The sequence below is a fragment of the Biomphalaria glabrata genome, chromosome 5, assembly GCF_947242115.1.
Source record: "Biomphalaria glabrata chromosome 5, xgBioGlab47.1, whole genome shotgun sequence".
In the NCBI taxonomy this organism is placed as follows: domain Eukaryota; kingdom Metazoa; phylum Mollusca; class Gastropoda; family Planorbidae; genus Biomphalaria; species Biomphalaria glabrata.
This window is the reverse complement of record NC_074715.1, coordinates 24,465,265-24,478,990: the sequence shown is the minus strand read 5'-3', so window position 1 is coordinate 24,478,990 and position 13,726 is coordinate 24,465,265. Positions and strand designations below refer to the sequence as shown.

General features: G+C 37.4%; 1 protein-coding gene across 2 annotated transcripts in view; it reads right to left on the bottom strand.

The window, feature by feature from the left end:
* The window catches only part of LOC106063160 (titin homolog), a 28,015-nt gene extending 17,623 nt beyond the window's left edge, over positions 1 to 10,392 (bottom strand). Inside the window, exons 1-4 of one of the 2 annotated variants that reach the window (XM_056029695.1) lie at positions 10,309 to 10,392; positions 7,218 to 7,511; positions 2,691 to 2,751; positions 1,207 to 1,232 (exon numbers count right to left, since the gene is read on the bottom strand). In XM_056029695.1, coding sequence (XP_055885670.1) covers positions 1,207 to 1,232; positions 2,691 to 2,751; positions 7,218 to 7,426 — 296 coding nt within the window. In that variant the 5' untranslated portion in view covers positions 7,427 to 7,511; positions 10,309 to 10,392. Of the gene's footprint in view, positions 1 to 1,206; positions 1,233 to 2,690; positions 2,752 to 7,217; positions 7,512 to 10,261 lie in introns of both variants that reach the window. The other variant, XM_056029696.1, reaches the window with a different exon arrangement.
* Positions 10,393 to 13,726: the final 3,334 nt, after the last annotated feature.

Genomic DNA, 13,726 nt, shown 5'->3' with positions numbered 1-13,726 from the left:
TTGAAGATAACAAGCTGGACGCCGTAAACGAATTCTGCTACCTTGGATCTACAATTCAAGATGACCTGTCACTAGAAGAAGAGATTAAAAAAACGCATAGGGAAGACCGCATTAACCTTTGTTAGACTCAAACCAAGAGTTTGGGAAAACCAAAAGCTCACCACAGCGACCAAAATGGAGGTCTACAAGGCATGCGTTCTTAGCACGCTACTGTACGGCAGTGAGTCGTGGACAACCTACACAAAACAAGAGAGAAAACTAAATTCATTCCACTTGCGCTGCCTTCGAAGGATCTATAAAAAATAACATGGAAAGAAAGAATGTGCAATACTGAGATCCTCGCGAGAACAGGCCTTCCCAGCATTCCCTTTACGGTCCTCAGGCAACGCCGCCTGCGCTGGCTCGGACATGTTCACCGGATGGAAGACAATCGCATCCCGAAAATCATTCTGTACGGGCAACTTGCGTCTGGCTCAAGAAAAACTGGTCGCCCTCACCTCCGTTACGTTGATGTGATAAAAAAAAAGGGATGGATTTAAAATCAGTGACCATTGATACTGACCATTGGGAAGACATAGCCTTAGACCGCACTAGTTGGAGAGAGACGGTGACCAAGAAAGCTATAGACAGCGAGTTTGAGTTTTGAGATTAGGCACATTGGCACAATTTAGGCCATGTCGTGCCCGTAATCCTTCAAGGATCACTCTCCCTTTACATAACAAGGGCTAAATTCTATACAGTTAAATCATTAAAAACAAGGTCTATTCACAGTTTAAATAGTAAAGGTAGTAAAAATTTAATAGTTTGGTAAAAATCTTATGTAAATATTATATGTTCACAATTCAAAAATCAGATCTTCGTAGACAACCATGGGCCTCGATTCTTGAAGAAAAGCGTGCCACACTGAAAATGCCAGCTCCTCTACCATCAAAGCGAAATGCCAACTTAACATGCAATATATGTGGAGTGTCTCTCCAAAATAGGGCTCCACAGCCATATGAAAAAAGTGTTCGAAATGAACCCTAGTCGTTTCACGACTGAAAGAGGCCAATGATTTGATATCTGTCGTCCCACTCCCTCATATGTCCCCTGCGTGCTAGACTGAAGACGAAAATGGGAAAGCATAAACTGTTTTGATCACTCAATCGAGGTCGCCAAAATTAATACAAATAAATTGTTAGCAAATATTTAACCAACAACCCTTACCTGGCAATTCGAAGTGCTGATGTTTGCTGAAAATGAAAGAAAAAGTTTTTCAATATATCTCTCTATCTCTCTCTTTATATATATATATATATATATATATATAGAGAGAGAGAGATAGATAGATAGATAGATAGATTGATAAATAGATAGATAGATAGATAGATTGATAAATCATAGATAGATGTGTCTATTACATATTCGAGATTTGAGTATCTAAATTTTGGCACTTTATTTGACACTAATTTTTTTCTTTATTCAAATGTCTCACGCAATGTAATACACAAGTCCAGAAATAGTCCAACTCTCTGTCTCTCCCAATGTTCCACATAATGTCCTATACATGTCCAACTCTCTGTCTCACTCAATGTTCCACATAATGTCCTATACATGTCCAACTCTCTGTCTCTCCCAATGTTCCACATAATGTCCTATACATGTCCAACTCTCTGTCTCTCCCAATGTTCCACATAATGTCCTATACATGTCCAACTCTCTGTCTCTCCCAATGTTCCACATAATGTCCTATACATGTCCAACTCTCTGTCTCTCCCAATGTTCCACATAATATCCTATACATGTCCAACTCTCTGTCTCTCCCAATGTTCCACATAATGTCCTATACATGTCCAACTCTCTGTCTCTCCCAATGTTCCACATAATGTCCTATACATGTCCAACTCTCTGTCTCTCTCAATGTTCCACATAATGTCCTATACATGTCCAATTCTCTGTCTCTCCCAATGTTCCACATACTGTCCTTTACATGTCCAACTCTCTGTCTCTCCCAATGTTCCACATAATGTCCTATACATGTCCAACTCTCTGTCTCTCCCAATATTCCACATAATGTCCTATACATGTCCAACTCTCTGTCTCTCCCAATGTTCCACATAATGTCCTATACATGTCCAACTCTCTGTCTCACTCAATGTTCCACATAATGTCCTATACATGTCCAACTCTCTGTCTCACTCAATGTTCCACATAATGTCCTATACATGTCCAACTCTCTGTCTCACTCAATGTTCCACATAATGTCCTATACATGTCCAACTCTCTGTCTCTCCCAATGTTCCACATAATGTCCTATACATGTCCAACTCTCTGTCTCACTCAATGTTCCACATAATGTCCTATACATGTCCAACTCTCTGTCTCTCCCAATGTTCCACATAATGTCCTATACATGTCCAACTCTCTGTCTCACTCAATGTTCCACATAATGTCCTATACATGTCCAACTCTCTGTCTCACTCAATGTTCCACATAATGTCCTATACATGTCCAACTCTCTGTCTCTCCCAATGTTCCACATAATGTCCTATACATGTCCAACTCTCTGTCTCTCCCAATGTTCCACATAATGTCCTATACATGTCCAACTCTCTGTCTCTCCCAATGTTCCACATAATGCCCTATACATGTCCAACTCTCTGTCTCTCCCAATGTTCCACATAATGTCCTATTAAAGTCAAGTTACTTACATTGAAACGTCCTCTGAAATGTCTGATACCGCAAAGGATGGTGGGTAATGCATGCTTCAATCTAAGAGCATAATAGAAGCGTTAAGTATACATATGTGTGTATATAAATATATATATAATAGTGTAAGCTTTCATCTTCATTTTTTTTTCCTGGTAGGCTACAGTAAATGAGTCCTGTCCTGTCCAGATTTGACCAAACATTTTCTTTTCAAATGATCTTGATACTGTTCAACATGATTTTGGTCAGAAAATATGGTGATATTTCTATCTTACAACTCTCTTGATGTGCTCTTTAATGGATTCAACAATCACTTTCTATTTCCTCACAAAGTCGTACACGGGAGAAGTGCGCCCTATGCCATACATCGAAACAATGGCAGCGGAAGTCTTTAGCCAGTCATACTTTTCAATAATTTCTCTTTATTCAGGAAGAGATCAAGTTTTATGTTTACGTTTGACAAAAACTTGGCTCGAAGACGTAACAAACAACTTAAACCCTAACAAAAATCTGGGGTCAACTGTCTAATAGTGATGATAGAAAGACAATCAAGAACGTATCACCAACACAGCAAGTAGCGCACGAGAAATGGTGGGACTTTCAAGCGGAGGTTTAAAAAACAAAATCTCAAAATCTGTCCACAATGTTAAGTGATCGGGTAATCACTAGGACATGGTCAACTTACACTATATACAGACTAGATCAAAGTAGCGAAGCACGGGTATCAGCTAGTATTTGTCAACTTACACTATATACAGACTACATCAAAGTAGCGAAGCACGGGTATTAGCTAGTATTGGTCAAGTTACACTATATACAGACTACATCAAAGTAGCGAAGCACGGGTATGAGCTAGTATTTGTCAACTTACACTATATTCAGACTACATCAAAGTAGCGAAGCACGGGTATTAGCTAGTATTTGTCAACTTACACTATATACAGACTACATCAAAGTAGCGAAGCACGGGTATGAGCTAGTATTTGTCAACTTATACTATATTCAGACTACATCAAAGTAGCGAAGCACGGGTATTAGCTAGTATTTGTCAACTTACACTATATACAGACTACATCAAAGTAGCGAAGCACGGGTATGAGCTAGTATTTGTCAACTTACACTATATACAGACTAGATCAAAGTAGCGAAGCACGGGTATGAGCTAATATTTGTCAACTTACACTATATACAGACTAGATCAAAGTAGCGAAGCACGAGTATTAGCTAGTATTGGTCAACTTACACTATATACAGACTACATCAAAGTAGCGAAGCACGGGTATTAGCTAGTATTGGTCAACTTACACTATATACAGACTAGATCAAAGTAGCGAAGCACGGGTATGAGCAAGTATTTGTCAACTTACACTATATACAGACTAGATCAAAGTAGCGAAGCACGGGTATGAGCTAGTATTTGTCAACTTACACTATATACAGACTACATCAAAGTAGCGAAGCACGGGTATGAGCTAATATTTGTCAACTTACACTATATACAGACTAGATCAAAGTAGCGAAGCACGGGTATCAGCTAGTATTTGTCAACTTACACTATATACAGACTAGATCAAAGTAGCGAAGCACGGGTATGAGCTAGTATTTGTCAACTTACACTATATACAGACTACATCAAAGTAGCGAAGCACGAGTATTAGCTAGTATTTGTCAACTTACACTATATACAGACTAGATCAAAGTAGCGAAGCACGGGTATTAGCTAGTATTGGTCAACTTACACTATATACAGACTAGATCAAAGTAGCGAAGCACGGGTATTAGCTAGTATTTGTCAACTTACACTATATACAGACTAGATCAAAGTAGCGAAGCACGGGTATCAGCTAGTATTTGTCAACTTACACTATATACAGACTAGATCAAAGTAGCGAAGCACGGGTATGAGCTAGTATTTGTCAACTTACACTATATACAGACTACATCAAAGTAGCGAAGCACGAGTATTAGCTAGTATTTGTCAACTTACACTATATACAGACTAGATCAAAGTAGCGAAGCACGGGTATTAGCTAGTATTTGTCAACGTACACTATATACAGACTAGATCAAAGTAGCGAAGCACGGGTATTAGCTAGTATTGGTCAACTTACACTATATACAGACTAGATCAAAGTAGCGAAGCACGGGTATGAGCTAGTATTTGTCAACTTACACTATATACAGACTAGATCAAAGTAGCGAAGCACAGGTATTAGCTAGTATTTGTCAACTTACACTATATACAGACTACATCAAAGTAGCGAAGCACGGGTATTAGCTAGTATTTGTCAACTTACACTATATACAGACTAGATCAAAGTAGCGAAGCACGGGTATGAGCTAGTATTTGTCAACTTACACTATATACAGACTACATCAAAGTAGCGAAGCACGGGTATGAGCTAATATTTGTCAACTTACACTATATACAGACTAGATCAAAGTAGCGAAGCACGGGTATGAGCTAGTATTTGTCAACTTACACTATATACAGACTACATCAAAGTAGCGAAGCACGAGTATTAGCTAGTATTTGTCAACTTACACTATATACAGACTAGATCAAAGTAGCGAAGCACGGGTATCAGCTAGTATTTGTCAACTTACACTATATACAGACTAGATCAAAGTAGCGAAGCACGGGTATGAGCTAGTATTTGTCAACTTACACTATATAAAGACTACATCAAAGTAGCGAAGCACGAGTATTAGCTAGTATTTGTCAACTTACACTATATACAGACTAGATCAAAGTAGCGAAGCACGGGTATGAGCTAGTATTTGTCAACTTACACTATATACAGACTACATCAAAGTAGCGAAGCACGGGTATGAGCTAGTATTTGTCAACTTATACTATATTCAGACTACATCAAAGTAGCGAAGCACGGGTATTAGCTAGTATTTGTCAACTTACACTATATACAGACTACATCAAAGTAGCGAAGCACGGGTATGAGCTAGTATTTGTCAACTTACACTATATACAGACTAGATCAAAGTAGCGAAGCACGGGTATGAGCTAATATTTGTCAACTTACACTATATACAGACTAGATCAAAGTAGCGAAGCACGAGTATTAGCTAGTATTGGTCAACTTACACTATATACAGACTACATCAAAGTAGCGAAGCACGGGTATTAGCTAGTATTGGTCAACTTACACTATATACAGACTACATCAAAGTAGCGAAGCACGGGTATGAGCTAGTATTTGTCAACTTACACTATATACAGACTAGATCAAAGTAGCGAAGCACGGGTATGAGCTAGTATTTGTCAACTTACACTATATACAGACTACATCAAAGTAGCGAAGCACGGGTATGAGCTAATATTTGTCAACTTACACTATATACAGACTAGATCAAAGTAGCGAAGCACGGGTATCAGCTAGTATTTGTCAACTTACACTATATACAGACTAGATCAAAGTAGCGAAGCACGGGTATCAGCTAGTATTTGTCAACTTACACTATATACAGACTAGATCAAAGTAGCGAAGAACGGGTATGAGCTAGTATTTGTCAACTTACACTATATACAGACTACATCAAAGTAGCGAAGCACGAGTATTAGCTAGTATTTGTCAACTTACACTATATACAGACTAGATCAAAGTAGCGAAGCACGGGTATTAGCTAGTATTGGTCAACTTACACTATATACAGACTAGATCAAAGTAGCGAAGCACGGGTATTAGCTAGTATTTGTCAACTTACACTATATACAGACTAGATCAAAGTAGCGAAGCACGGGTATTAGCTAGTATTGGTCAACTTACACTATATACAGACTACATCAAAGTAGCGAAGCACAGGTATTAGCTAGTATTTGTCAACTTACACTATATACAGACTACATCAAAGTAGCGAAGCACGGGTATTAGCTAGTATTTGTCAACTTACACTATATACAGACTAGATCAAAGTAGCGAAGCACGGGTATGAGCTAGTATTTGTCAACTTACACTATATACAGACTAGATCAAAGTAGCGAAGCACGGGTATGAGCTAATATTTGTCAACTTACACTATATACAGACTAGATCAAAGTAGCGAAGCACGGGTATGAGCTAGTATTTGTCAACTTACACTATATACAGACTACATCAAAGTAGCGAAGCACGAGTATTAGCTAGTATTTGTCAACTTACACTATATACAGACTAGATCAAAGTAGCGAAGCACGGGTATCAGCTAGTATTTGTCAACTTACACTATATACAGACTAGATCAAAGTAGCGAAGCACGGGTATGAGCTAGTATTTGTCAACTTACACTATATACAGACTACATCAAAGTAGCGAAGCACGAGTATTAGCTAGTATTTGTCAACTTACACTATATACAGACTAGATCAAAGTAGCGAAGCACGGGTATGAGCTAGTATTTGTCAACTTACACTATATACAGACTAGATCAAAGTAGCGAAGCACGGGTATGAGCTAGTATTTGTCAACTTACACTATATACAGACTAGATCAAAGTAGCGAAGCACGAGTATTAGCTAGTATTTGTCAACTTACACTATGAGTACAAAGAGTGTGAAGAAAGTGATTACAAAAGAGCTGCACATGGAAGTGTTGCTAGCGTTGTCCATGTCAATCGGCCTTGGTGCTAACAGTGGCGGGGAGTCTTTTGGGAGCATCTTCCTCAGCAACTTGACAAGTTCAAGGACAGGCTCCATTTGTTCAAGCACAACCTCCATTAGCTCCAGGTCAACATCTGCTCTCATGAGGTTTCATTGACACAGGTCTGTGCTCACAGTCAAGAGTTTTAAATTATCTCATTTTTTACAGTATCCATTCTTACGCGGTGACCTGATCAAACAAAAGACTGCCGTTAGCCTAGAAACACATTTTAAAAAATCACACTACCTTTTTAAATATATAGTTTGCATATTTTAAGTACAAATAATTAAACTACTTTAGACTTTTAAAAAAGCAGTTTAGTTTTCACATGGAATACTGAACACACCATACTGGTAATAACATTATAAATCAATTTTAAGTACTATTTTCACTCTTATCCATATTTCTCTTTCTGGTAGACCTGAGCCTTGCGGACGATATAGCTTACTCGGGAATACAATCAAATCTGCAGACGATATAGTTTACTCGGGAATACAACCAAATCTGCAGACGATATAGTTTACTCGCGAATACAATCAAATCTGCAGACGATATAGCTTACTCGGGAATACAATCAAATCTGCAGACGATATACTTTACTCGGGAATACAACCAAATCTGCAGACGATATAGTTTACTCGGGAATACAATCAAATCTGCAGACGTTATAGCTTACTCGGGAATACAATCAAATCTGCAGACGATATAGCTTACTCGGGAATACAATCAAATCTACCCACAAGATGACGGAAAGTCACGATTGAACTACACTCAAAATCGGCCTCACCATAAATCTTGATAAAACCAAAGTTATTTTTGACTACATGTCGATATGTATGCTCGTCATCACTGGTCATGCAGAGCTTGTATAAATAAAACGGTTCACCTATTTAAGTGGAGATAAAGATGCATATCATGAGGTTGCATGTCGAATAGAGAAAGCATGAGCTCTCTTCTAAAAACTACGGCCCATCTGGGCAAACAAAACAGACCAAGATCCACTTTCTCTATACAATCATCGTCCTAGCGGCTATCTACGCTTGCAAAGTCATCTAGAAAGGTTCAAAAGAGATTGAACATGGCTCAACAGCAATGGCTGAGAAGGGTCCTAGGAATAACTTACCGCGTACATATCCTGAGACAGACGAAACATGTTTGCTTAAGTCAGCCCTAAAGTGGAAGCTGAAATAAGGGAAACGAAAGCAAGGCCGTCCACACATAACATGGCGTCGCACCTTCTTAAAAGACAAAATCCGTTGGCATCAGTTCACCTATGACGATCTCTATGGAGAGAGCTTGTTCCCTATGCGCCTGACTGACCTAAGAGGACCTAAGTGACCTAAAAGGACCTAAGTGACCTAAGAGGACCTAAGTGACCTAGGAGGACCTAAGTGACCTAAGAGGACCTAAGTGACCTAAGAGGACCTAAATCTAAGTGTTTTCGTCGTGCAGAGAGATTAATACAGAGGAGATTCTATTGACATTTCAAAGGTTGTTTTTTTCTTTCATCAACCAAAAGAAGTGTATACAAACAAAAAGGGCGGTCTCGGGCTCCGACAATGTTGTAGACTGATATAAAGATGATTGGATTATTTTCAGGTTGAAAATGTTTATAGATCTTAGATGTCATTTTTTTTTTTTTAAAGTATAGACATACGTACAAACACGTTATAGAGAAAATGATCAATGACTCATATCACTTTGTGTAATCCAATAGATCAATGACTCGTATCACTTTGTGTAATCCAATAGATCAGTGACTCGTATCACTTTGTGTTATCCAATAGATCAATGACTCATATCACTTTGTGTTATCCAATAGATCAATGACTCGTATCACTTTGTGTTATCCAATAGATCAATGACTCGTATCACTTTGTGTTATCCAATAGATCAGTGACTCGTATCACTTTGTGTAATCCAATAGATCAATGACTCGTATCACTTTGTGTTATCCAATAGATCAGTGACTCGTATCACTTTGTGTAATCCAATAGATCAATGACTCGTATCACTTTGTGTTATCCAATAGATCAATGACTCGCATCACTTTGTGTTATCCAATAGATCAATGACTCATATCACTTTGTGTAATCCAATAGATCAATGACTCGTATCACTTTGTGTAATCCAATAGATCAATGACTCGTATCACTTTGTGTTATCCAATAGATCAATGACTCATATCACTTTGTGTAATCCAATAGATCAATGACTCGTATCACTTTGTGTAATCCAATAGATCAATGACTCGCATCACTTTGTGTAATCCAATAGATCAATGACTCGTATCACTTTGTGTAATCCAATAGATCAATGACTCATATCACTTTGTGTAATCCAATAGATCAATGACTCGCATCACTTTGTGTTATCCAATAGATCAATGACTCGTATCACTTTGTGTTATCCAATAGATCAATGACTCGTATCACTTTGTGTTATCCAATAGATCAATGACTCGTATCACTTTGTGTTATCCAATAGATCAATGACTCGTATCACTTTGTGTTATCCAATAGATCAGTGACTCGTATCACTTTGTGTTATCCAATAGATCAGTGACTCGTATCACTTTGTGTAATCCAATATATCAATGACTCGTATCGCTTTGTGTAATCCAATAGATCAGTGACTCGTATCACTTTGTGTTATCCAATAGATCAGTGACTCGTATCACTTTGTGTAATCCAATATATCAATGACTCGCAAACTTTAGTCCTTCACTTATGGAGATAATAACAATTATAAAGAGACTAGATCTAGATCTAGAAACGTACAAATAGACAGGACTTAAAAGATCTGCTTTATTTATGATTATCAACATGTGTATGTGCAATGTAAATTAAAGTAAAATAGAGTTTATTATTAATTTATTAATTATCATTCATTCTAGGGCTTAAAAATAATTGTGAAATACCAACAATTTGTTATCTGACCTGAGCCGATAACACACTTGATCTAATTTTCTAAAGGATTTACATACAATGCACGCAAAGTGAAACAGGAACCGCATTCCTTATTGAATTCACCATCAAGTTTTGTATGATGTCATCAACATAAAAAAAAAAGCGGAAATGCAGAAACCAAAAGATAGACAGTAAATCTTTATGAAACAATTGTTCATGTAATGTAAAGACACGAGAGAGAAAGTAAAAGATAGACAGTAAATCTTTATGAAACAATTGTTCATGTAATGTAAAGACACGAGAGAGAAAGTAAAAGGCAAGAAAAATTCTCGTTCATTGTAGGACATTCACAACGAATGGTTCATTGTAGGACATCCACAACGAATGGTTCATTGTAGGACATACACAACGAATGGTTCATTGTAGGACATCCACAACGAATGGTTCATTGTAGGACATCCCCCACGAATGGTTCATTGTAGGACATTCACAACGAATGGTTCATTGTAGGACATTCACAACGAATGGTTCATTGTAGGACATTCACAACGAATGGTCCATTGTAGGACATCCACAACGAATGGTTCATTGTAGGACATTCACAACGAATGGTTCATTGTAGGACATTCACAACGAATGGTTCATTGTAGGACATTCACAACGAATGGTTCATTGTAGGACATCCACAACGAATGGTTCATTGTGGGACATTCACAACGAATGGTTCATTGTGGGACATCCCCCACGAATGATTCATTGTAGGACATTCACAACGAATGGTTCATTGTAGGACATCCCCCACGAATGGTTCATTGTAGGACATTCACAACGAATGGTTCATTGTAGGACATTCACAACGAATGGTTCATTGTAGGACATTCACAACGAATGGTTCATTGTAGGACATCCACAACGAATGGTTCATTGTGGGACATTCACAACGAATGGTTCATTGTGGGACATCCCCCACGAATGATTCATTGTAGGACATTCACAACGAATGGTTCATTGTAGGACATCCCCCACGAATGGTTCATTGTAGGACATTCACAACGAATGGTTCATTGTAGGACATTCACAACGAATGGTTCATTGTAGGACATTCACAACGAATGATTCATTGTAGGACATTCACAACGAATGGTTCATTGTAGGACATTCACAACGAATGGTTCATTGTATGACATCCACAACGAATGGTTCATTGTAGGACATCCACAACGAATGGTTCATTGTAGGACATTCACAACGAATGGTTCATTGTAGGACATTCACAACGAATGGTTCATTGTAGGACATCCACAACGAATGGTTCATTGTAGGACATACACAACGAATGGTTCATTGTAGGACATCCACAACGAATGGTTCATTGTAGGACATTCACAACGAATGGTTCATTGTAGGACATCCACAACGAATGGTTCATTGTAGGACATTCACAACGAATGGTTCATTGTAGGACATTCACAACGAATGGTTCATTGTAGGACATTCACAACGAATGGTTCATTGTAGGACATTCACAACGTATGGTTCATTGTAGGACATTCACAACGAATGGTTCATTGTAGGACATTCACAACGTATGGCAACGTTCATAGGAAAACATGGAAGATTTGTGCAGACGAATTGGATGCGTAGATGTGTGTTGTGCAGTGTGTGTGTGTGTGTACACGACTGGGCAGACACTAATATTCGAATTTCGAGGTCTCCATCACCTTTTAGTCTTTTGGACCGTTGGGGCACCAAATGATCCGTCGACTGTCTTTCTCCATAGAGCATGGAATGGGTTGCCTGGAAAAGCAGTGACTTGGCAGAATTTAAGCCATTGGTTAATATGCATGACTGAATGCATGACGCGTAGGACGTAATCATCTTCTTTTTTGAAGTAACGTCTGTATTATATAAGATAAGATAGGACTAGAATCTCTTTCAATAGCATTCGTAAATTTTTCCTTTCCGTTACTTTCTATGTCTACCTCTTCTTCTTTTTACTAGTACTGTTCCTTGAAGGAACGTTTTTTTTAAAGCCCTCGTGACCTTGTGATATGGCATAAAGTTTTAACTTGCGTTTTTTTTTAACAATTGTCAGGTGGTCATCGTTTGGCCCAATTGCTATTGTGATCCTGTTTCAAATGTGATAGTTTTTTTTTGTTTTGTTTTTTTGTAACTGATGCTTAGTATCCTTCTCAATCTAAAACATCTCAATTCCATTGCTAGGATCTCTTACTTTCTTGTTTTGTAAGTGATGCTTAGTATCCTTCTCAATCTAAAACATCTCAATTCCATTGCTAGGATCTCTTACTTTCTTGTTTTGTAGGTGATGCTTAGTATCCTTCTCAATCTAAAACATCTCAATTCCATTGCTAGGATCTCTTACTTTCTTATTTTGCAATTAGCGTCCAAGATTCGCACGATTCGTGGCATTAACCGAAAAGCGCATCAGTCTGATTTCAGTGTCCGGGGATATACCTTTCTGTTGCCAGATTTTTTTTAGCTTAGCATGTGCTGCTAAAAAATAGTTTTATTCATAGCCTACATGGAGGAAAATTCATATATAACAAACTTTTTGGTATAACCGGTGAACACAATTCAGAAGTATTTAAAACGAAGTGTTTTATTAAATTATGTAATAAATTTTGTGCACTTTTCAGCACAGGAGAATCAAATGGATCTTTCAATTTGGCCATGATTTGGCGTCCTTGACAACATTCCTTATTTAATTTAATTCAAAATCGTTTGCAGTCTTTCTCTTTTCATTTTCTTAGGCTTTCTTTAGGTTCCATTAAATCGCTACCACGTTTGTTCATTTCTTTTTCTCTCTTACAGAATTGTATTGTTTAATAGAACGTAATAATGGGAAAATGAAAATCAAAATGTAAAAGAGATTACTGTGTTTAAATATGAGTAAAACAGTCGTCAATGCTTACTATAAGTTCTTGTGGCTTATATGTAAAATCTTGCACACAGGCCTATATATATATATATTAGATTAACACTGAATTCTTCCTACATTATTCTTCCATAGGACTAAAAATTCCATTGGACTTAAATATATATATATATATATATATATATATATATATATATATATATATATATATATATATATATATATATATATATATATATATATATATATATATATATACTAGCTTGACATTACCCGCGGCCTGCGGGTCTAAATTTGTGTTAACTAATCTAGTGGATTGGATTTAGATGTATGTTAAACTTAGCTAATAATTTTTAGTACGCGATTCATGAATGAATATAGATCTAGGCCATAGACTATATATTATAGTCTATGATCTAGGCCTATCTCAACTCGGCTTCGCAGCTTTCGTAAACGAATGTAGTCTTTTAAAAATGCTTTAGAAAACCAAATTTGAATGTTTATTTGATCAAAATATGAAATGAATGGACTTTAATTAGTATGTTTATGTGTTAAAGTATAAAACTATCTGTGCGAAGAGAAGTTTTATCATCTTAGAG